Below are 26,065 nucleotides of genomic sequence, written 5' to 3' on the forward strand. Positions count from 1 at the left end.
TCTGTCAGACTTGTCTGGGGGGACACCATTTGCAACAAGGAAAAACTAGTCAGTTATATCCAAACCACTTGTGCCATAAAAATCTTTGCTAAAATTAGTATAAGAACACAGACCATATGGAATTCCCCAGGGCAAAAAAGGGTACATTAGCTGTGAGCACATTTTCAGCCTGCAAAATATTTAAGGTGTATAAATACACAAATCAGTGATTAAGCTCCTTTTAGAGTAACAGTACAATGTATTACAAAATGCAAATGGTGAAGGATCCTACAGGAGGCACAATCAAATATAGCCTGCAGAGTTATGTCCAATCCAAGCAGTCTCTTATATCACAGATTTGCACAAAAGAAGCGAAAAAATCCAAAATAAAGCACACACACACCTTAATTAAAACAAACAAACAAACAAACAAACAAAATTTTGTTTTGAGAAAATCGTGTCTGCTTGGTTTTGTCCAAGGAGCTGGAGGTTTAATAAAAACAAACACAAAATTGTAATTACAGCTTTTAAAAAGGAAACTAAGAGTAAACATATAGAAATGACTGTTGGTCAGAAAATCTCCAGTCACCATTCCCAGGAAAGGGCTAAAGTTTTTGTCCAAGTTGTGAGTCTTTGCAGACTGCAGTCAGTCATCATCAGTACAAACATGCTAGGGCTTATAAGCTGCAATTTCTGAAGACTTCGACTTTGCAAAGCACACTGCAACCTCCTAGGCCTACAAACACTCCATTGGTGTGGAGCAATGGAAAATGCTTTTGCTTTATCTATAATCTGACCTGATTATAGATATATACTATATAGATATATACTATAGATTATAAACCTGACTGAGCCTTCGGTGCAGGAAAGAGGAGGAAAAAATATCTTGAAGCAAAGTATGAAGAGTAGAACAATATTTGTATTTTTATTTATTTCTAACAAAATGCAGGAAGTATATGGCAGGGGAGGAGAGAAAAACTAGAAGCATTGTTCTAAAAAAGCTGATTATAGTTTAGCAAAGTTGTGATGAAGGCTGGTGATTAGTATAGATGATTTAGGAAGATACATTGTTAGGAGAAGAAAACAATGGGGTAGCGCAGAAGTTATGAGCATTTCTGATGAATGTGGGTTTCATATTTCAGCAGTCAAGAACCACATGGCTGAGTGAGGATCCAGTGAACTAAAAAGAAGAAACTTAAAGAAAATCCATGTGTAAAAAATAAGTGCAGTGGAAATCTGAATTAGTTTGTAGCAACCAAGGTGGGAAGTCATTTTTGTAGCAAAGAGAAAGTAAGACTGTAAATAAATAAGCAAAAGAAAAATTAATATTGCTACAAAAATGACTGCTATACTGAGTTCAATATGCTTTAATTTGTCATAATACTGAGCATAACATAATGTCTTAAAAATCTAGACCCATGGCTGTTACTCACTAAGCACAGTGCTTTGATGATTAGCATTAGTTGAGTTGATAGTCTGACAATTATGAAAAACAAACAGAACCAGATAGAAAAGAAAAACAAAAACTTGAAAATAAGAAATAAAACTGAATTTTATAAAAATTCTTGACTTCAGCAGCACTAGAGGACATTATCAGTATGGAAAATATAAACCAGGGGTCCTCAAACTTTTTAACCAGGGGCATGGCTCGCAGATGAAGTGGCAGGCAGTCATCTGCAGCTGCTTGGTTTCCCCCCCAACCCCCGGCGGGGGGGGGGAGGGGGGGGGCGGGGGTGTTCTGTAAATACCGGGGGCCGGATTGAGGATCCTGGGGGGCTGTAGTTTGAGGACCCCTGGTATAAACTACCACTGTGGCTTGAACTGGAATAGTAGATCTGCCCAGTGCTTTCCAATGAGCAAAAACGTCTGGGTTTATTGAGGAAGGGGGATATAGACATTATGGAGTGGGTAGGGTTTTTTTTATTTAATCATTAAATTAGAAGCACTACTTCTAATGACACAATATTTCAGCTTTCCTTGCCTTTCTGACATCTAATATAAACTCAGAACGTTACTGTTACTAATATAATTCTTACTGTGTCTTCTTATGGTACTTCTGCAGTCACATGTTACCTGTTGAATAGCTTCACTTTAACGTGAGAGGTAGAGGGTGAGGCAACCGTTGTTTTGCCGCTGTCATTTATGTTCAACGGCAGCTGGCTCACCAGTCCCTGTATGTGTGGCTTATGCCTTAGATGCCCAATTTGAGAATGGAGAAGAATTAATTTATTGTGTTGGGAGGGTGTAGTAGACATAGCAAACAATCCTTACAATATTTTGATGGTCATGGGATATCTCTTTTTCCAGGTTTATAACAGTGCTTTATATCACGGTGCTTTTGGACATGACTGGGACTTGTATGTGGTACTGCCGGACAGTAACTGATAATAATGAAATTATTCTTCCTGAAGGAGTGTAGCTGTGAGCTTTTAAAAAGTCTTGAGACTGCTAGAAGGAATCTCAGGGCATTATAGTTCATATATTATGAACTCTTGCAGGAAGAAAAAAGATTAAGCTGGGGGTGATGGGTCAGGGTTGAGGAATGACTGGATTTCAAATTAAAAAGATTTCACTCAAAAACTGAAACAAAAATTGGAATAAGGTGAAGGCAAACTCACTCAAGACAATGTTTATTCTAAACATGTGCAAACCTCTTTTTGATGCTGTCTTTAAAATGATGCAGCAGCTAAATGTATTATACACCAGGGAAGCATAAACCTTAGGGCCTGATTCTCGTCACTACATAATAGGAATGGTGAAAAGTAGCCTTAAAGTAGGTATAAATTGCATTTAAATCTTCTTTACGGCTCAGCAGTGGTAGAAAGGAGGCTCGATATAAATGAGAATCAGGTCCTCAGTATTTATTTAACCCTTGGGCTTTGTATATCATTTTATTTGCACCTTTAAGAGATTTGCAGAGGGATTTTTAATCAGGATTTGGTGTACAGAAAGCTAAATGTTTTCATTGCCTTACAAGTAACTTTAATCATAGAGGCAGATCATTCTTGCTGTTTCTCAAGAGGGAATGGTAGAATTTCCTGCCTTTGTACAAACTGAGCTAAATGTTTCTGACACCCATAGTATGGTGTCAATTGGAAATTCACATTTCATGTAATAACAGACCATTTTAATTTCATGAGCTAAAGAATTGGTTTCCACTTGCAAATTGTACCAAAGAAAGCAATATCGTCAGAAGAACTGGCACAGTGCTTCAAGAGATAAATCTATTGAATTAAATAAGAGGCTTTCATTACCTTTTACATTGCATTTCCGTATAACATAAGCATTAATTAAACTCTTCATTGCTTTCTCCTATTCAGCAGAGCACTTGCTCAGTCTAACAAGAAATGCTGCCCAAGAAAATGTGTGGCACCCAAATACAGTCATTAAAATACACTTACTCAAGCAGAATGGAAGGAAGGGTAGAAGAGGAGAATGTTTCGGTGTGTTTGGGCAAGTGGGACCTATATACAGAAATACATAATTCCTGTTCAGGTTTTGACAGCAAGACAGCTCTGATGACTTGTAACAGGTCATCTTGCTAGGTATTTCTCTAGGCATTTTGAATACAAACAGAAAGCAAGCAATTATCTTTGAATTTTTAAGTATACATTTGTTTACGCAGAAGGCTTCTTCAGCGTGAGGAATCGCTTTTGGCATGAGACAGTTCTACCTTTTGAAGTCAAAACAGCTCTGGGAAGAGTGTCTTCCCTCTTGCCTGAGGAATGCCCAGCTATTGCAAAGCTGTTGATACAGATGCAAAGTGTTCCAAATCAAGCAGTCAAACCTTAAAGAACCCTTGGATAGCCCACCTTCCTTAACTGAAGAGACATGCTGTGTTTTTGGTTCTGACACATTTCTATCAATATTAAATATTACTAATCCATTTTTTCTTGTGATTCCAGGGGAACATCTGAGAATCTGCCCTCAGGAATATACATGTTGCACCTCAGAAATGGAGGACAAGTTAAGCCAACAGAGCAAACTGGAGTTTGAAAACTTAGTGGAGGAGACAAGTCACTTTGTACGCACCACTTTTGTATCCCGGCACAAGAAGTTTGATGGTAGGCTGAATATAATTTACGTATTTTCAAGGTTATGGGATTTAAAAGTCAGTTATCCATAATAGATTCTAATGTTCTTTTCTTTACAATTAGATACCACATTTGAAGTTCCCATTTTTGCTAAGATAAGGGTTAACTTACAGCTGGTATGCTTATCAGCCTTGTGAGTATTGCCTTTGATTACAATGACATCAAGAATCAAACTGTTAAGTGCCTGCAGGCTTTTCTAATGTTGAAAAAAGAGATTAGATATGCATAGAGAGGTTTATAATTTTTGTGTGCTAGTTTAAAATGCAAAATTTAGGTTTGCAATTATGTTCCCTGTTGCAAGATGAACTGTGGTTCTCCCATGATTTTTGTTATTGCAAGACAGTTCTTTTGTAGTCTGCCTTTTTGTAGCCTTAAGGCTGTAGCTTTTTCCTGCATGATTTTCTTGTGATGTAAAGAGTCTCCTAGAGGGCTTCTGGCTTCCAAACACTAAGGGCTCAGTTGCATTTGACAGGGATTTTCATGCAAACCACTTAAGCAGTATCGAACACATCTTTTATAGCTAGAAAGAATTAACAAGAACAGTTTGGAGGGTTTATTTGTTTCTAATCAGTACTCCAATCTCTTCTGGTCCTCAACCTTTGTAAGATCAAAGGTTCAGTGTTGCAATTTGCTAAACTCATCTCTTTAATAATCAACATTAAGCAGTTTTTATGGTTGTGTCTGTATTTACAAATCACACTGTATTGAGCTTTTCTCATAAATTTCTCATAATTGCAGATTATCAAAGAGTAAAAGAGCTTCAGAATATTCAGTCATGGCTTTATCTAAATATGAAATCTGTATTTGTGTTCAAAGTGCCCCCCTGAGCATTTCTGCATATGTGTAAGTTGGAAAGGGTCTGGCACTAAGCAGCATTTCAAAGAGGATTGCAAAGCTGCATCTTTGCATGCAGGTAGAAAGGTGCAGTAAAGCTGGTGTAACCCAGGTAATAGGGCATGGGCACACATGTAGGAGGGTGGTAGAAAGGTTATCCCTGAAGTTGGAAGCTTCAGAACTCTGAAGTTGCATTCATAAAAAAGTGAAGATGTCTCTTAACTCTTTGGCGTAATTCTGTGTCATTTTCTTTATCCAAATAATGGGTTTTTTCATTTTATGGTATTGATTCTCAGTGAAATTATGACACAGAAAGCAAGATGAATTATAAAAGGAGGAAACAGGAAATGTATAATATAAGGATGAGCTGGAGAAAAGTCCTCAGCAGGAGATCAGATGCTAATATAATTCAGAAAGTATCCTTAGTCCTTTGAAAGACTGTGGTGTGGGTGACTGTGCAGTGCTCTGCATTGTGATGGCTTCCCTTTTGAATGTGAAGCTGGAGCTGTTTTGTAGTGGATTTTCAAAATTTTACTTGGCTTCAGAGGACCTAAAAAAAATCCAGAAGTTGAGTGCATTGTTACAATATGAGTAGGCCAGCAGAACAGACATTTCAAACCATCTATGGCACATACAGGGCTTTTCTCTTTTTCTAGAGGGAAGCCAGGGTGATTGCTGGTGTTCAGTGAGCAGTGCAGTTTACTGAAAGCGCTGGGCTCATTGACCACCAAGCTGAGATGGCACCTTACTAAGTCTTTGGCAACTTGAGGCCTTTTTATACTGCAGTGAACTTAAGCACGTTATGGCTTTTTCAATAACCTGAAATTCTGTATCTTAATACTGACAATAAAGTATATAGCTGGAAGTTACTTACATGTTGTAAATATCGTGTTTTGGGATTCTTATGGATCTGCTCTGTAGAAAATTGGATTAAAGAACTAAATGCTTTCTTCTGGTTTATCATTAATGTTCTAAAGAGAATTTGCAATGTGAAATCTTACCAAAGAGCATTTGAACTTTGTGTAGACCTTCAGTATTTTAATGCTACTTTAAAACTATTTAGAAGTTGTTCACTTATATTGAAAAACTTCTTAGTCTTTCTATAAGGGCAAATACATTAATGGAAAAATATATTAATCTAATAAGCTGTCTTTTGGTATAAAATGAGCTAGATTTGTTGCAGTTCAAAATGGGATGATGCTTTTTGGTATAAAGCAAATATTGGATTGTTAGATCACGTCAGTTGTAATGCTTCAAGAACCTTTTTTTCTTTGTTTCAATTTGGTGCTTTGATTGCACAAGGGAGTTCTGGGACATGATTCTGCCATTTGATGCTAGTACACCACAAATAACAAAATAAATATAGCCAATTGTGAGATTTTTATGGAAGTTTTGTACAGGACCTGTGTTTATCAAGAGCAGCATCTCTAAGCAATAACAGAATATATGAACATTTAAGTAATGTTGAGATAGAGAGTATATTATCATTGTTGCCATGGGGAGTTAATTTAAGCTAGTGTTGCTTCCATCCTATTTGCTCATGTAGACATTTGTATAATTTTGCACACTCTTGAAAGGGACATGAAAGATCTTATAGATTTTTGCAATTTGATTTCTGCTGTACCATGCATGTCTTAGGGTAATACTAACCTTTGCAACATAGACATATTCTAGAGGTATGTGAATCCTTTCTTGAATTATGATCTGACCTTCATATGCCTTGCCTTTCTCATCTTATTTGCCTTCTTCCCACAACCATACACATAAGCATAGATGGAATGCTTTTATGATTTCTGTTTTGATAGGTAACTTGAGGTCTGTTTTCCTTTTCAGGATTTTGCCCCAGATTCCTATTCATGATTTTATCTACAAAGAATCTCAATCTGCTGTAACTTAAACACTGTCTCTTTAGCCTCTGTTAAGACACACATTCCTACACAGAATCGCGGAATCAGAGCATGGCTGTGATGTGAAGGCTCCTCTGGAGATGGCCTAGTCAAGCCCCCCTGCTCAAAGCAGGGTCAGCTGCCACAGGCTACCCAGGACCATGTGCAGCTGCATTTTTAATATCTCCATGGATGGAGACTCCACAGCTTCTTTGGGTAACCTGTGCCAATGTTTGGTCATGCTCACAGAAAGTCTTTTCTTGTGTTTAGATGGAATTTCCTGGTTTTTGAATTTGTGGTCATTGCTTCTTGTCCTGTCACTCAGCTCTGTTGTAAAGAGCCTGGCTCCATCTTCTTTAGTTCCCCCACCAGACACCTATATACATTGATGAGATCCACCTGCTCCTTCTCCATGCCGAGCCGAGTCCCAGCCCCGTCAGCCTGTGCACATAGGAACAATGATCCAGTCCTTTCATCATCTTATTGCCCTTTGCTGGACTTGCACCAGTATGTCCATATCTCTCGTTTAGTGCATACTGGGAAGCGCAGACTTTGTGGCCTTGCTAGTGCAGAGCTGAGAGGAAGGTTCACCTCCCTCAGCCTGCTGGCAGTGTTCCTACATCATTTCTATGTCAGTTTTGTATTTCACTTTACCTGAAGTGCAGTACTTTCCAAATATCTGCAAGCACTAATTACTGTAATAACTATAAGCAGGAGAAGCTAAATATGAAATTCATAATAGAGGACTTGAGAAATTATTAAGCGTTTTGGAACTGGCTATGATCAGAAGAAATTATGCCTTTCTTTTAACTGGCAATCAGTTCTTGCATCCTGAAGCTCTGTACAATCTTATTCATTCCTTTGTCTTCCACATTTCTAAGGTGCTGTCACTGTGTTGGGACTTTTAACTGCTCCATTCTTCTAGATTAATTTTTTCAGAAGTGTTTCTCATAGTATGTGAGGTTCAAAGATGTCTCAGAGCCAAAGGTCTGACAAAAGTATTTTTCACTTCGTTTTCATATTCTAGAAAATTGGTGTGAATTAGCATGAGTCACTACACAGCATACCAGCTGCCATTGTTTCTTGGCTGAGCCTTATGTGCAGATATTTACATCTGTATTGCCCACATCTTTTTATTTGCTATTGCATTGCCATACTCTATGGTAATTTTCCAAAAAAACCAGTATCTGCAGTTTCACTAATGGGTGCATAAGGATCCAGATAATCTTCTCCTGATAATCTTGCCTGAGAAGGCAAGCCTCAAAATGAGAAAAATTCCTTTGAAACAGTAGGTCCTCAGTGTTTCTAGCAAAGAACGCAATACCTGTTTCAGCAATGGGACTCACAAACCTTTCCAAAAACTAGGAAAAGGAACAAAAAACCTTTCCAGCAGACAGGAAACACAGAAGAAGTGAAGAGTTCCAGCAGATGTGGATTTTTCTTTTACCTCAAATCTTAGGATAGGACTAATCCAAATAAGCAGACATGTAATGTTCAGCTGTTCCTTGTTCCTAGCAATAGACAAGCAATCATGCTCCAATTCTTGGACCCCCACTGTATACCTCAAAGCAGCTTAAAATATATTATGCTCCCAGTGTAGCTGTAATAGTATCATCTTATTATCACCGATTCCCTTGCATAGTGGTATTGCTGAGCAGCTGTTTCACAGAGAAGCCAATTTCTTTTAAGTATTGCTCCATCAGCAGCCAAAACCAGCCCTACCGGAAGGTTTGGTCATGAATGCTAATGAGGAGGCAAGTAGCTGTTCAGTGACATTTTCCCACTAATCCTTTGAATAACTATAGGAAAATTATAGCAAAAGATTTTAATTTACCTAAATAGATCGAAACCTGATAAAACAGGTTTCTGCTCATCCTCATTAAAAAAAGTAGAGTAGTAGTCTTGGTAATGGTGTTAAAAATGAAAGAATGTCTAAGAATAGCTGTCATGAACTTGAATGGATATGGATACCCTTCAGCTGAATGTGTGAGGCATGATGCCATTTAAGGAAAATAACCTGAATAGTGTAAATACCAATCTGCAGCTGCATTGATCTGTCTTACAGGGATGCCATCATTCCCCATGCTCCTATTTTTTTACAGTCTAGGAGAACAGTGATCCATACCCATTAGTGCTGCTTATACTTCTTACAGTCATTACCAGCAGTAGCAGTGTAAATTACAGGGCAGGAAAGAAAGTTTCAGAGATAATCCCCCTAGACAATACCTGCAAGAACATCTAGCATCGCAGACACCCTGTATTCTCTTTTCTTTTCTTGCACAATTTATGAAAGAGTTTGGAGAAAAATAGTGGTTTTTAATCTTTCCTTGATACTAGAGCTGACAAAAGTGTGTTTTGTGAAGCTGCTTTCCAACAAAGTAAGAAGTCTTACATGAGACAAACTCTTGTGGCCAGGTAAAACTATCTCATTAAACTTGGCAAAGAAAGCATAGAAAGTAAACTCAGGGTGATGCTGGAAGTCAGAATACACTGAGGTTCAGTTGCACGGCCAATGTAAGTCTTCTGCCCTCTGCTCCCCCTTCCTCCCATGCCAGCCTGCCAGCCCCACCTGAGCCCCAGCTCCTGCTTGAAGCCGCACTGACCTCCACAGACTTCGACAGGGAAGGGGACTGTGGCAGCACAGGAGCCCACTTGCACATCGGTGCTGGCATGGTCGGTGGGTAAAGGATGGACTTTCAGCAGGATATTTTTTTTCATGCTTTGCTTATTTTGAAGGTGAAAGGGCATGGTTGTCACAGGAAGATTTTTATTTTGTTTCTTTGTTTTTTGGAAGCAGGGGAACAGAGAGGTCTGTCTTTTCCACAGACCTGTTTGGGAGGCAGGAAGTTTCTAAGGAGTGTGGAAAAGTCAAATATATATAGCATAATCTAAGTACTTTATGCAACTACTTGTATTATTCTAGCGCTGCCGTGTCTGCACCAGAACATAGGCACCACCATACAAAAGCTGAGACACCAGATATTTGGGGTTTTACTTCTGGCCAAGGTGATGATATTTTGTTTTGGTTTCTTTGCATCTGTTACAAGATTTCAGTGTCACTGTGCAATGTGTTTCCTATCAAATACAAAACCCACAGCAGAACAGGTAGATTTTTAAAACCCCACAACTGTTTGACTGTAACGTAGCTAGCAGGGCCACAGTTTCCATGTACATTCATCTACTGCTATAACACACTGCACTTGTCAAAATACAGGCCGTAGAACAGTCAGAAGCCTTAAAAAATGTAACATCTTCTGGCTTGTAGTATGTAGCTGCTTGCAAACCTTCATTAGACATCTGGTGCAAGTTTCTAAAGTTTACAGAGATTCTTGATAGAAGAACCCTTACCTTTTATTTGACAGGAATCACCAATTTGAAAATAAAATATTCCACACCTGATCCAAGTTCTGTCACAGTTAATAATAGCCTAAGAGGTGTATTTATTGTCTACAGATGATTTTAAGGTCTAATCCTCTAAGATTTGTGCCGAGATTACTGTTTATTAGTTCCACATACTATGTCAAAATTTGTGAATTAAATTAGATCAAAATAAATTGTGTTTTAATAATTAACCAGAAGAGGAGAGCTGGCAAACCTGCAAAACTTGGGAAGGAAGGATTGGCGTGGTAGTGAGAAGAGTTTCCAGCCAGGGGTGCCAATTCCTGTAACCTGGTCAAGTCCCATGGTGAAGGGCAGCGCTGCAGGAACTGGTGCCTTCTGCATGCGCCCTGAGGCTGGAAATGCATCATGTGCACTGGGGTGGCCTGGGCTCTCCGCTCTTCTGCGGCTTGGTGTGCTAAGTGTGGCTGGTCAGTGGAGCATGCAGTCTTCTAAGGAGCTGCATCAGCTTTATGAAGCTGCAAAACAAGGACAAGCCGCTACCCTGTGCTGGAGTAGGTGGACATGACCCACTCTTAAATGAATCTCATTAGAAAGCATGTTGTCCAGGTACAGCCAAATCCAAACTCTCAGGCTTTGAGAGGGCAGGGATCCAGCGGTTTTCCTGTGAAACAGAAAGCAGAATTTGCCTTGCTGAATGTTAGACATCCATGGTGTAGGGTATTCCTGTGGATTCCCTTGGTAGTCAATAGGGAATGACAGGTGCAAGTCATGCTGGTCTAAAGGTTACACCTCAGATACCTCTCCCTGAAGTGCTTATTTCTCTGTATTGATTAGAGAGGGCATTTAGTTGAGACACAGATGCTTATACTGTGGACTTACTTATACATTTGTTCAGACAAATTCCACCCCAAGGAATGGAATAATGGAGTGAAACATCTAAAACACTTTTGAGGATCAATTTGTGCTTTATTTACCTCTTTTACAAAAGTCATCCTCTGTTTTTCTCTGTAATATTTGTGGGGGAAAAGGCTTTAAAAATATTGAGGCAAGTAAGCACTATGGTGGTCAGGTATTATGCTGCTGGAAAAAAATGCTATCCTGTTGACTTCAAATGACATTTAATCTTTGCTGAAGCTCTGAATAGCATACATTTTTAATATTTTATGATGGAAATTGTTTTCCAAACTTAGAACTTAGTGTCCAAGCCTTAAAAATACTATTGCGTAAGTAAAATTACTGATTTACAAATACTAAAAGCCTACAATTAAAAATGCTTCATATGTATATTGAGAAGAAGAGTAATAAAGGACTTGGCCTCAAGTCCATAACAGTGATGCAAGACATCAGTCTTCTGACAATCAGCCATCAGAGGCTCTGTTACTCATACCTGATTCTTAATGTGCAGGTAGGTGCTCAGCTGGCACACAGAAAGGACAAAACCATGCTGTAAGAATCAAAAATAAGGACTGTATACAAAAAACAAGCTACAAAACAAGGGTATTCATACATAGTGTTGGTACCCAGGATAATGGGAACTGTAGCCTTCTCATTTGTTGTCCTCAACCCTCGTTAAATGCAGAAATGCTATTTTTTAGATGAATCTCTTGACTGTAATACACAGGCATTGTTGTCTTTTTGCTGCCCTTCTTTTATTAATACTTTTGCCCGACTGTCCAAATAACTGGGAAATTAAAAGCAAACTTGAAGCAGTATATAATACAAAGGATCCTGTAATATTTGAGAAAATATTCAGTGAATCACTGTCCCTGTATCTCTGCTTATCTAAAAGACTTTTTAGAGTTTATTTTAAATTAAAGTTTTCTTTCTTCCTTTTACCTCTGCTATGTGGTTTACCAGAAAAATATGGAAATGGCTTTTTCTGGGAGGAATATCTTAGAAATGTCACTTTTAGCAGTAAGATAGATCCCTTAGGGAGTGAAGGGATCTATATTCCAATGTTCCATAAGAGTACTTCTAGTTTAAAAACAGGCATATTGAGGTCCTATTGTGCTATACTTAGTGGCAACTGTGAAAGTTGCATATATCAATCAGAGCTACCCGATCTTTAGGAAAAAGGTAGGAAAGACGTGGTGCAGGGTTATTGCATCTGAAGTCTTCCCTGCTTGCTATACATTAGCTCTCATTCTATACTGATAGCTGAGAGGTGAAAGTAAACATATGCTGCCTACCCTCCCATAATGCAATCTAGCTGCTTGCCTGTGTAGGGCTGGTAGAAAGCAGCAGCCTGTCTCTGTGTGGGCAGCCCCGCTTGGTGCTGGTGAGGGCTGACAAGCTGGTTAGAGTAACACCATGCTTGTTGCACAAATGTTGTGACACCACCATAACTAGCACAGCTGCTGCTGGCCAAACTGCTACAGACAAAATAAAAGCAGAACACCAAGATACAAACCCTACTAGATTCTCCATACTGCAGTATTTCTTGCTTCTTGGTACTGTGCATGAACACTCAGGTGTCATTTCTGAAATCATGGGACTCAAATGCATGGCTTAATAGATAGAGGCACTTATATTATTGAAATATTAATATTTTCCTAAATATATTAGAACATTAAAATTCACTGATTCTCCATAATGTTTTTATGGATTGTTTTTCTGAATAGTGCTGATACAGTTCCCGCTCATTCACTTCTTGGGATATTTACATAAATTTGGATCTTTATTTTCAACTTTCCTCTTTTCTAAGTTGTACTGAAATGGTTTTGCTTAAAGTCCTTATTGTACATGCATCACATGCTCAGTTTACTCTGGAGTAAGTGTAGATTCATTTACAAGCTTTATCAGAAATAAACTCTTTCATTTTCTTCTAGTTTTAACCTGTGTGCTTTATGCATTCAGAATGGTGTATCTTTGAAATGTCAGATGCATGTTTTCACAATGTGTAGGTTAGTTACCTATCATTAAGAGCAGTGATATTGTAAGGGCAAAGCATATAGCAGGAGATTAGCTGGAAGAGAGGGGGAGAAAAAGAGAGAGGTAGGACCAAAAATTCTATGTCATGAGTTGTCTATTATGACTATAATAATGTAAAGGACAGCATATAGCTTACAGGAGCAATCTTTGATGGGTAATGGTGCAGGTTTTGTGGAAGACAGCCTTCATATTAGTGGAGAGACAGATGGTGGACACCATTGCTACTTGAAGCGTGCTTTGAATCTATACCAAGAATTTTAATAAAATGAACAACAACCCTTAAGGGCGAAAATATATCTTCTTTAATATATGGCAAGTTATTAATTTAACATTCTTTGGTGACATTTTTTACTGTGAATTGATACTTCTCTGTGGTATTATGGGAACATCTAGAAGCCATTCACTATTTCTGAGTTAGGAAATTCATCAACACACAGCTAAAAGTCTGTCCTTGCTCTTGGCGAGCTACACTCATAGTGCAAACATTAGACATATGTGAAACAGGAAGGAGGTGAAAACAGCTCATTTCAGTAATGTAGGACATTTTCAGTCAATGAAATCTCAGCCAGATCATGGCCAAAAAAGGGCAACAGGAGGTAGTTGTGGAGTACTAACTTCAGTGAGTGGGTAAGACATATGAGATTTAATTTTTACTCCAATAGGAGGAACTTGACTACACAGGTACTAAAACTGTGCTGAGGAAATACATTCTGTTGTTATCTGCTTTTTCCTTATTCTGACATTGAAGCATTTTCACAAGGGCATGCAACTTAAGGAAGGCATCAGTTTATACATATTTGTTGTATAACAGTTGAATCAAAGTTTGGTAGCACCATGGAGTTACCGCAGGAAGATTGAGGTGATCTCCGCTTTATGTGAACTAGTTCTTGAAGGGGAAATTAGTTCTCTAGATGGGAAAAACCCAACAAGCTTTCATAGCATAATAAGAAGTGAATGCATGTGCAGGCATGCAGACCAGGAAATTTACTATTTTCTCAGCACAATTAAGACTAAGCAAGTAATAACTGCTTTTTTAATTTCAAAAGCTGGAAACAAGTGCTTGAAGAAAACACCTTGTTTCAATAACTACACAAAGCAAGAAGCAAGATTTGAAGTTGAAATATGTATTTCTTGTCAACAAAATGTTATACAAATGTAGTTTTGAATTTCAGTAAATGCAGGTATTTTTAAAGATTTTAAATGAATTGTAAAGGTTATTTTCAATGAAAAGTCCAACATTTGCATTTAAAAACGAGGAAACAAATTACTATAAACTTTTTTCCAATAGTACATTTTATGGTACAGTGAAGTTCTATAAATTTGCAAAAAGCATCAGCACTGCATTTTTAATTTTTACAAGTTTCTGATGCTAACACTTTGATCAGCTTTACTAGCAAATAGCAAACTCTTCCAGGAAAGCAGTGATTTTTCAGCGTCTACTGCTGTATATATCTCCATGACTTTCCTGGCACTCCTACAAGTAAATAACATATTAATATAAGCTCTTATTAAATAACTGGTAGGGGGAACCTGTCGCACCTTCTCTGGATCCTAATGAAATGTCAGTGCTGGCCATGAGCTGAAGATGTTTCCAGGCTATGAGGAGCGGATCCCAGAGTACCAGACATTTCAGGATGGTGTTTGGACTCTGCCCAAATGCAACTAGTTGGTATCTGCTGCCTTGTAAAGAGAGCTACAGCTAGAGGAGAGCTACAGCTGTGACATTAGTCTCCTTTTTAGTGTGATGCCCAGAAGCCATCTTCTTCCTATATGCAGTCTGTAGTTGAGATGCAGCTTCCTATTTTGGCAGCAAAACACACATGATCTGATATTTTTAAAGGCCACTGTGCACTTGTAAGCATGTTGGTATTCAGCTTCTGTAAGTTTGTTCACGCACTGGATTTTAAGTCTAAGTAAGGGTGTACAGGCTTGATCATTCTAACCTAATTATGTATCAGTAGGGGAGATTTGTTTGTTTCTGTTAGCTGGAAATGAACCAAGAAAAATTCCATGTTTAGTGAGTCTCATTACATTGCCACATCCTAATTGGACCAGTTTTGCCACATCAACCCAGAGTCTGATCATTACTTCTTTAGTCTCTTTTTCTAGCAATGCAGTCAATGGGAATCCTGGCATTTCAGACAGAGGCAAGATGCTGCTAAATCAACCAACTTTCTTAACTACTCCCCAGCTGTATAGTGCACGCTATACCAAACACAGCGTTTTTCTGTGCCAATGTGGAGTTTGACGTGTCATGTCTGAAAAATCACAGTGGCATGAGAACAGTTTGTAAATACTGGAGAAGAAATGGAGAGCTGAGTGGTGCTGGTAACAATTTCCCCAATAGGCTAATGAAGAATACCCTCTATCACACATTACTGTCTCTAAGATGCTTCCTGGGATTTCCATTCTTGAAATGTCATTAATAAATGGAATGTCATTAATAAATGAAGTCCTCCAATGCATTTGTCCTGATCCACTCTTCTAACATTTTGGCACAGCCATCATTTTATCAATACCAGTTATTAAGACATTGTAAAGATTCGGTTTCATTCTGTTCATTCTAGTGACTTAAGGATATTATTTAACAGATACATAGTTGTTCTATTTAAATATCAACCAATCTATGTCTCTGTCACACTCTTTACACTGGGCACAGATACAGCTCCAAATGCCAGTAAGTGGACTGAAACAAATAAAATTAGTACTCTGTGGAAGCTTGTGTCCAAGCTGAAGTTATTTTAGTGTGTTATACTTTTTACAGCAGTCCACTGCCAGAGACTAGCTTCTCAAGCAAGTTGTATGGTGACACAATTAAAGATAGGGGTAAAGTAAAATGCCTTTCAGAATAGGGATCCCTATGTGAAAGCTTCACTGTTTAATACAAATGAGATGTTAAATATCAAGTGATCATTAAGGAAATTTAAATTAAGAATTTACACAGCTCTTACACTGGAAATTACCCTACAACAGACTTTTCTCTCCTCTGCCCCCCATTTCATAGTCATGTTATCAGACTAGTTAAATGACTATGGGAATATCTTCCGTATTTTTAGCAGTTTCAATGTCATTCAATCTCTGTATAGATGTGATCATTGGATCAAGACCTACATTATTAAATCTGCATACCCTTGTATAAGTACTTCTTTTAATGCCAAAACAAAATCTCATAAAAATAGGAGAGACTTTCGAAACTGAAAAGAGAAGCAGGAAGAAGTTTTCGAATGTCCCTCCAATAATGCTCGTTGTGGAAGGAAGGTACTGTTAGTCTGAGGAACCTGAGTGTACCTGAATTCTGGTTTTCTCTGATTTTACATAGTTCTTGAAAAGGAAAAAAATATTAGTTCAAAGTAATAACTGAGCAGTTTTAACAACAGAGCCAGAGAAACAAGACTATTCATGCCAGGATAATATCATGCTTAACTGTTCAGAGGAGAGCCTAAAAGCAGAGAGATTTGTTTGGACTTTCTGGCATCTTGCATTCCTACATTCTTTTCCTTAATGTGACTGGTTTTTTGAACTGCTTTCTATTGCATGCACTGAAATCCATAAAAGTATAAAAAACTATAAAAAAACCTGTTAAGTTCTTAGCCCAGGGATAAGTCTGTGCTGGACCTAAAGTACGCAGGCTTAATGCCAGGCCTTTGCATGGGGTTCAGTTGCATTTTCAGCTAATACATAGAATAAAATGCAGCAAGCAAAAGCAGTGTTGTTCCCACCACTTTTAAAAATGCACTTTGAAATAAAACTCCTTATCCTCACCTTCACCTGGGCTATGCTCGTGATTTATGTAGTTACATTGCTGAGAGATGTGTTTCTCTAGTGTGATCTGGTTTTCTACTTAGGCATCAGTAGGTTGCTCGCTAAATCTGTATCACTGTAGTAGCAGTGTGCCTAGGAGGAAACTAGATGGTTCTGTCCATCTGTTTTTAAAGAGGTGCAGAAGAGGAAGGGAAGATTAGAGGTGAGAGAAGGATGGATGAGAACTGACTGTTTATGGTGGCCTTAGTCCCATGAAAGGATGGATAGATAAGCATTGAAACCTGGTGGCCCGAGGAAGGCCATGTCACCAGTGGTCTCTGACTGGGCAATCAGCAGGCTTCATGGCCAGTCAATGGATTTATTTGTCAAAAGTTCAGGTAAATCTTCCAAAGGTGTGAGCAGGAGAAGGCAGCTGTTACCTAAGGATTGTTTACCATCAGGAAGTTTTTGTCGTTGTTGAGTATTATGTAGTATGTAAATCCACCATCCTCCTGGCACCTGCTTTTCCTCTTCAACTCGAAAGAGACTTCAGAATGCAAAGGAGTATCTGTAATTAGGCCTTCAAATGCACAGCTTGAAAGGAAACAATCTTAGCACAGCAGAAGAACAATAGTTTCCTGGTATGACTAAAATTTCAAAATGTCTTAATCTCTTTAATTTGCTTCTCTAATGCTGCTTCTTAAAAATTCCCTAAATAGAAAACGTGTTACTATGCAGACTGGCAATGCCCTTATCGATAATCTGTATTGTATTTACTTATTTTTACTACTTCAAGCATACCCAGGAAATCTGTAATCCATATTTAAGTTAGGACTAGCAGTGATGTGAGAGGCATTTTATGTATTTTTTGGAATAAACCCAAATACAACGTTAGGGGAGAGAACACAGACCTGGTGACCATTTACAGGGTTGATTTGTGCATCCATAATGCAGTGCTATAGGTGTACAAGAAAAGATGTCCCTGGACATTCTATTGGCAGGTCTCAAACTGAGACTCTGGTGATCATATTGCTTGTGAGTTTGTGCAGTGCTGTTCATGCTCAGGAAAAATTAAGAAGTTAATACTGTGGCCAGGTGTTATTTCTTGTTTGTTGCTTGCTCCGTATTTTTGCTTGTGGGTTACAGAAAAGTTAGTTAGTTAGTTAGTTAGTTAGTTAATTTTATATAAGGAGATTAGTATCGATCTTGTATTCTATGTGTTGCGCCATTACTAGACATACTGGTAACAAGACAATTTTCTGATGGTTATACGATGCACATATAAAAGGGCAAAACAGGGCATCTTCATAACAAGTACATTTTTAGATCAAAATATTATAAACCATCTAAAAGAATAAATTGCCAATGAAAAAGTAAAGCTTGTAAAGGTTTAAAAGATACTGTCTGAAGTTACTTGTTTGAATGAGTGACCTTACATACTATTTGTATACAGGACATCAGTGTTCCTAGGTGTGGTTTGTTTCCTTCTGTCTTTTTGAAAATCTCCTTTTGCTACTCAGACCTTACATATCCTTCCCACTTGAAATTGCCTTCATTAATGTGATGAACATATTTAAACTGGTTATAGTTAAACTCATATTGTACCAGAATTTTAGATGTCAAAGTTTAGAATCAACCACAAGGTGACCTTACTGTGATGGTCATGCATACCATCAGCCAACTGTAACCAACTAAACTGGTTTACCTTGCTAAATCAGCAAAAATGTGCTGTGGTTTCTTCAGATAAAAGAAAGGGGAGGAGGGGAGAGAGAGGTGAAAATGCAATTGTTTGGCCATGTGGTATGGCAAGTAAATCTTGGGGATAAGAACAAAATACTGTCAAGAGAGTGACAAAATTAGGAGGTGGAAAGTTTGAGGAGGAGCTCCATAACTTAGTGCTTGAGTGCGTATGTTCAGCTGTGAAATAAAAACATCAAAGAGCCAAAGCAGATTTCAGACTCCTAGGAAAGGGCCAGACCCTGTTGCACCAGTGCCTTGCCACTTAGTCTATTTAAGACTTTATTAGACTACCCAGCAAAACAGCACACTATCAAATTTGCTAATAGACCATCTATGAACAAGTGCAGAGAGTTCTGCAACAGCTAAAAGGTTTCTTCTCAGCTTCTGTTTGCAAAACATGTGTGAGTTAATGGAGTATCACTTTTACATAGTGCTGGGGCATTGACCTGAAGTCTTTTCAGGAAATAGATCTAGGTTTTACCTAGCTGTACTGCGCTTTACAATGGAAACAGCCCACATTTTCTAGTAAGACAATGGTGTTAGTTGTTCATTAAATAATAAAGGTGGATGACAACTTTTCTATCCCTGAATCTTTACCATCTATACATTACTATGCTGTTCCTTCTTGGAGGGAAGTTATCTTCCAAATAAGACCCAGTTCTCTGTGTTTGACTACTGAATTATTGAATAAACCAGGGCAGCTCAAAGTTTACAGTAATGATGCCAGTTTGGATGACGAGGAGAAAGAAAGTAATCTGGGTTTGTTTCCGAAGAGTTCACTGCCGTTTGAGAAGGAATTTTGGGTTTAGAAAGGCCTAGAGAGTATAACACTTCTAAAGCCACATTCCTTGTGAAAGCATGATTCTGAGATTAGTCGTACAGATAATTAATAGGGCTTTTTCTGTTGCTGGTGTCAATCTATCTGTCATATTTTAACTGTTGAACATAGAACATGCTTATGGATTGTCAGTCTTTCCTGTTAATAAAATCTCTTCTTAGGTAAGATGTGACAAAAGGCTTAAAACAGATCTAGCAATTTAGAATTCAGTAGATAAATTAATGTGGTCTGAAAAAATATTATCCCCTATGCCATCCACTACCAAAAAAGACAATTATGAATTGCATATTCATTCTCTGAATCACAGTGCTTGTTTTCAAATCTGTATCTGCTTCAGTCATTCCTGAAATTAGACTCAAGACACTTTGCTGAGAAGAAAATTTGTAGTCAGACTTTGCAGAGATGTCCTGCATTGTCATATTTTAACCAAATAATTATCTCTAGCCACATAGAAAGACTTCACACATACTATTCACAGGGGGATAGATATGCAAAAGATAGTTCTCCCAGAATGACAGAGATGGAAATCATAGGTGTTAAATGAGAATATAAATCACGTATCTCTAAACCTTTGAACCACAAGGATACTAACTCATTCTTTGAAGCAGTTTAACATATCCACATCTTGACAGTTATTTTGTTTTCGAAAGATTCTCACACATATTTTGTTTTTCACTCCATGTATTTTCATTCTAATATTCATATATTTTTCTTATTTTTTCAATAATTTAAATACAGATTGGTTAATTAAAGTCTTGCAACTTCTCTGTGAATTAAGAAAATATTCTTATAATATCCATGTATCTGTAAAGATGATGAAGAAACTGAGGTACATAAAGGCAATCAGATTTTCCTGAGGTCACACGATTTGGTAGCAACCAAACTGCAAATGGAACAAGGGCAGCTTTTCATCTGCATTGTCTCAGACCTTTAGATATAACCTCAGCTTTCTTGATGTTAATGCCATAAACTTTTTAGAGAAAGTCACTGTTTCTCTTGCTTTTCCTTGATCCAAGCTTTTTCTGTAAAACAATAATTCTTTTTTATTTTGTCCCCTGAGTTTAATTTTCTCTTACAGTCACTTTTTATTCCTTTTTGTAAGTTCCTTTCAGTTCAGGGTTTTGGTTTAGAATTGTCCAGACCTACACAAAATACTAAGTGAGTGCACAACATTGCCATAGAAGGGTGTTCTGGTTTAAAATGTCCTGTGCTTTATGAAATGTCACTGATTTTCTTCCTTGCTGCAACTCTGCATTACACATTCACATTACATTTATTACCTTCAGGTCATTTTCCCACAGGTTTTCCTGTTGAATTTTTTCTTATTTGTCTTAAACGCATCCACTTGTATTTTTCTGGATAGAACCTGCTTCAATACTGCCTGCCAATTTTTTATTTTCAATCACCACAGACTTTTTCTCATACCTCTGTGTAACTTGTTGCAGCACCTCACATTTTGGAATCATCTACAAATTTAATTAATGTGCTGTTTACTACTTCATCCAGGTGATTAATATATGATTCATTTGAAAAAAACACCCATTCTTTACCTGACACAAGCCCTTTGGGATATACTACTAACTAATTAGACTGCTGAAATACTGCCATAACCTCCTCTCATCACTGATCTTTTAAAACAACAGTGCTCCCATTCTATCAAATTTCTGCTGTGCAACTTCACGTGAGCTTCCCACAGCCAAAGTGCATCACTGAACCCCAGTTATTTATCAAGCAAAGCAAGTCTCTTTCTTCAGATCTTTTAGCAAATTGCAGTAGACTTGTAGCCACCTTAGATTCAGTGTTTGTAAAAACATTTAATGTTGGCTAGCACTGAAATTGTTTCCATGAGTACCATTACTGCATTGACCACTCCATTTTCTGTGTCTCGCTGGTTATTAAGGTGCCTAGCATATCTCTAAAACAGTAAACTACTACTCATCTTTGATTTCCTCCAATTTTCTCCAAAATGAAAAAATAAATGTATTATTTCACTAGGCCTAGTTGGATTTTGATTTTAGCTGGTAAATTCTGTCCAAGGCACCATTCTGTAGTGAGCTAACTATAAATAGTGTATATAAAAATTCAGCATATTTTGCAGCACTTCTTAGCTGTTAAGCAGAACTTCTGCCAATAGGTTCTGTAGGGAAGGACTTCAAATACAGTTTCTCTATCAGAACTTTTATTTCAGTTGCCAAATACTTTATATTTGCTGTATTTCTATGCAGAACTGGAAAACCAATTCATGTTATACCTAACAACAGTGAACAACAGTTCAGCTCAGTGATACCTAGTTATTCCTCCTCTTAAGATTATGTCTTCTTCATAAAGGCAAGGCAATACTGCATTTTAGGCTGGAGAGAGATTTTATGCTGCTTTCTTTTGGCATGTGGCATGATTTCCAAGATCCAGCTTTGCTCCTAAGTTTCAGAAGAGGAAGAAAGCTATTGCCCAACCACACATGCACTTAGTAAAACACAAATTCATTTTGTGTCAGCTTATTGCTTTTACTCTTTCTTCCTTGTCTCTGGCTTGTGTGGAGGACACATTATTCGTCCTCCAGGAATGTGTTCTGATATCACAGGTACTGGAAAGTGGCAGCTGTTGCTGGACAATGGTGTTTGAATCATAAGGATACGCTCTGATAGAACTATTACAATCAGTGTTTACTTGATGAGATATAAATAGTGACTGCACACCCAGAATGTCAGCCTACCTGTATTAAACAAACAGACAAACAAGCAAACAAAGATATGTACAGGTAAAAAAAAATAGAAAAGGAGAAACGAACCAATGCATCTCCTCAGGAGCAGAAGCGAGTCCAGAGGCAAAAGCACAGGTATACGTAGCATAGTCCTATGGCCAGAAATATTTAGGAAGAAGAAATATAAACAACCAGAAAGAAGGAAAAAGAGATGTGTTTTCTGTTTTCGACAGATGAAAATGATAGGAAATTTGTTTGCAAATTCTACAAGTACACTTAAATGTCCGTTCCTTCAACTGACAGCCTACAATACGTGTAATTAGTTTGCTGGCTGGCTTAGCACCTGCCTCTTAGAGCACTTAGCTCTGAGCCATCCAGCATCTTCAAACTCTGTTCTCAGAGGACTGGTGGGAATCAGGATGTCATCTTGAGCTTTTTCTCTTGAAATATCTGTGCAGAGAATACCCAGCTAAATGTTCTTCTATTCCTTATACAGCTGTTGCTTGAAGATAGCTTATTAGTGAAATGATTGATTCATGCTTTGACCTTTACTGTTCAGTAATCATCTGTTTGTCTTTGCCTCTGAAAGACAGAAATGTGTGTTTGACAAGGTACCCCTGCCACCATTTCAGAACACACTATTTTAAAGGGAAACAATGAAACCTGGCATTTTAAAATGCTGCATGTGCAGTATCTTAATAGAGATGATGGTATTGACAAAGATAGTAACAGTAATTACTGTGAATATACCTTTATGTGACCTGGAAACTTGTCTAAGGTGTATATGCATTGTGCATATACACTTGTAAACATTAATAGATGTTATCATTTATTCACAGAGGATTTCAGTAAGGAATGCTTTTAATTGAATGTCTCATAACTAGCGCTTAGAACATCTGAATGACTCTGAAAACACTTTCTCTGTTTATTAGTAGTTTCAAGGTAATTTGATTTAGTTTTAGGGCTTGATTTGGGAAATAAAAGACACCCCTAAAGAATGAGATGTGGAGGTATTTAGGAATTTAATATTTTCAGTATTGCTTGTTATTTTGCAAGAATGATATTAGAGAGTCTATTGCCATCCCTAGAAATAGTGCTCTGAAAAAATGAATACAAATCTATGATGTCCTGAAGTGCAGCAGGTGCTGGCTGTGTCATTTCAACATCAGTTTGGGGTTCAACAGCCTTGCAGGACTGAGATTGTCAGTTTGCAGGTGTTAAACTGAAAAGACTGTGAGGCCAGCTGCATTCAGGCACTGTGAGTGTTCACGGCAGGCATTCAAGGGCAAATCATGCTTGAACAACCTGATTGCCTCTCTGACAAAATGACTGGCTCTGCAGATGAGAGAAGAGCCGTGGAGGTAATATACCTTGACTTTGGTAAGGCTTTTGACACTGTCTCCTACAGTGTTCTCATTTGGTAGCTGAGGAGACCCTGGCTGCCTAATCTGACTGCTATGTGGGTAGAAAATTGTCCAGGCTGTCAGGCTCAAAGGGCAGCAATCAGTGCCTAGATGCTCAGCAGGCAGCTGCTGAAGAGAGGGTACCCAGCATGCTGGGGGATGAGTGTTGGGTCCCATAGAGTTTAGCAGCAGCATCTGCGACCTCAGTGGTGACACAGAACAAACTTTTTACATGGCACAAAGTTAGGGTAAATGGTTGATGTGAGGAATGTGAACTTTGGACCGAAGGCTTATCAAGGCAAACCTGAATTAACCTGAGGGCTGAGTCAACAGGAACCTCATGAAGTTCAATGACAAAAGGCAAAAGATCTGCACCTATGAATGACAAGCCATGTGCAGGCTGGAAAGCAATTGCCTGCGAATTAGCCTTACTGAAGGGACCTGGGGGTCGATGTGGCTCCCAGGCTGAATACAGACAGTTTGCTGTTTGCCTTATTGTGACAAACGCATGTACTGGGATATACAAGAAGTAGTATAGCCAGTGGGTAGAAAGTGTAACCCTCCTTTACTTGGTGCTGCTGTAGCCACACTTAGAATGCTCCATCCTTTTTAGACTCCCTCTTCAAAAGAGGTGTGGAGGAAAAGGAAAGCATCCAGCAGAGGGTTACAGAATGGTCAGGGACCTATACTACATGTTATACGAAGAAAATCAGAGAGAGAATTTGGTTTTATTTGGTCTGACAAAGAGGAGGAAAAGGAGAGCTGAAATAGCTGCTTATAATTTCTTAAAGGATATCTAGTGCCATAATAAAACCAAACCCTTTTCACAGAATCACAGAATGGATTGGGTTGGAAGGGATCTTAAAGATCATCTAATTCCAACCTCCCTGCCATGGGCAGGGACATCTTCCACTAGACCAGGTTGCTCAAAGCCTCATCCAACCTGACCTTGAACACTTCCAGGGATGGGGCATCCACAGCTTCTCTGGGCAATCTGTTCCAGTGCCTCACCACCCTCACAGTGAAGAATTTCTTCCTCAGATCTAATCTAAATCTACCCTCTTTCAGTTTAAAGCCATTCCCCCTTGTCCTATCACTGTATGCCCTTGTAAAAAGTCCCTCTCCAGCTTTCTTGTAGGCCCTCTTTACACACTGGAAGGCTGCTACAGGATCTCCCCAGAGCCTTCTCTTCTCCAGGCTCAACAACCCTCTCAGCCTGTCTTCATAGGAGAGGTGCTCCAGCCCTCTGGTCATCTTCATGGCCCTCCTCTGGACTAACTCCAACAGGTCCATGTCTTCCTTCTTATATTGGGGGCTCCAGAGCTGAACGCAGTGCTACAGGTTGGGTCTCACAAGAGAGGGGGAGAATCACCTCCCTTGACTTGCTGGTCATGCTGCTTTTGATGAAGCCCAGGATGTGTCTGGCTTTCTGGGCTGCAAACACACATTGACGGTTCATGTTGAGCTTCTTGTCAACCAACACTCTCAAGTCCTTTGTGCTTGGGATTTCTCTGGCTCATATGCAGGACCTTGCACTTGGCCTTGTTGAACTTCATGAAGTTCTCCGAGGCCCACCTCTCAAACCTGTTAATGTCCCTCTGATGGCATCCCTTCCCTCCAGCATGTCGACCGCACCACACAGCTTGGTGTTGTCAGGAAACTTGCTGAGGGTGCACTGAATCCCAGTGTCCACACCACCAACAAAGATGTAAAACAGCAGTGGACCCAGTACTGACCCCTGAGGAATGCCACTTGTCACTGGTCTCCACTTAGACATTGAGCTATTGATCGTAAGTCTTTGAGTGCAACCACCCATCCAATTCCTTATATTCCAAGCAGTCCATCCATCAAATCCATGTTTCTACAATTTAGAGACAAGGATGTCATGTGGGACAGTGTCAGAGGCTTTGCACCAGTCCAGGCACTTTTCAGAAGTGTCAGATGATATAACAAAGGGCAATGACAACAAATTGCAGCTTTAAAGCTTCAGGTAAAAAAAATATTAATTGTCTAGGAGGTAGCACAGCCTTGGTGCAGGTTGCCCAGAGAGGCTGTGGGATCTCTATCTATGGAAGTTTTCCTGGTCTGGCTAGTCAAGGCCCCAGCTGGCCATGGTTTGAGTGGGAGGTTAGGTTAAATAACCTCTAGATGTCCCTTCCAACCAGCATTTCTGAGATTCTCTGGCGGCAATAACTGCAGTAGCCAGAACCACAAAAACTTCAAATTATTTAAAGATTTAAAAATCTTAAATAGGAGCAACAAGCAAATGGTATATAAATTAATAAGGAAATGGAATATTCTTAACCAAATATGTAGCAGAGCAGTGTGGGCCCAGAAGAGTTAGCCTTGTGTAGAAATATGGGGAAGTTCGCCTTCCTGTTGTGTTATAGGTTCAGTGCTCTGTGCATATTTATACTTCTTTTCGTGCTTTCCTCAGGCTTGGTAATATAGTTATTCAGGAGTTTTCACCTCTGCCTTTGGCAGTTAAATCTATTCATCACTTTGTTTGGTTGTGAATCATGTCCCAATGTCAATTTGTCTGTACTTTTCCCACTAGTATTTTCAAATACTGGCCT

The 26,065-nt window shown here is 38.7% G+C and overlaps 1 protein-coding gene across 1 annotated transcript in view; it reads left to right on the forward strand.

Moving 5' to 3' along the window:
• GPC6 (glypican 6) overlaps positions 1–26,065 on the forward strand; it is a 772,237-nt gene that overhangs the window by 228,261 nt on the left and 517,911 nt on the right. The window contains exon 2 of the mRNA XM_056329321.1: positions 3,885–4,043. Coding sequence (XP_056185296.1) covers positions 3,885–4,043 — 159 coding nt within the window. The remainder of the gene's footprint in view (positions 1–3,884; positions 4,044–26,065) is intronic.

The sequence above is a fragment of the Falco biarmicus genome, chromosome 2, assembly GCF_023638135.1.
Source record: "Falco biarmicus isolate bFalBia1 chromosome 2, bFalBia1.pri, whole genome shotgun sequence".
Taxonomy (NCBI): domain Eukaryota; kingdom Metazoa; phylum Chordata; class Aves; order Falconiformes; family Falconidae; genus Falco; species Falco biarmicus.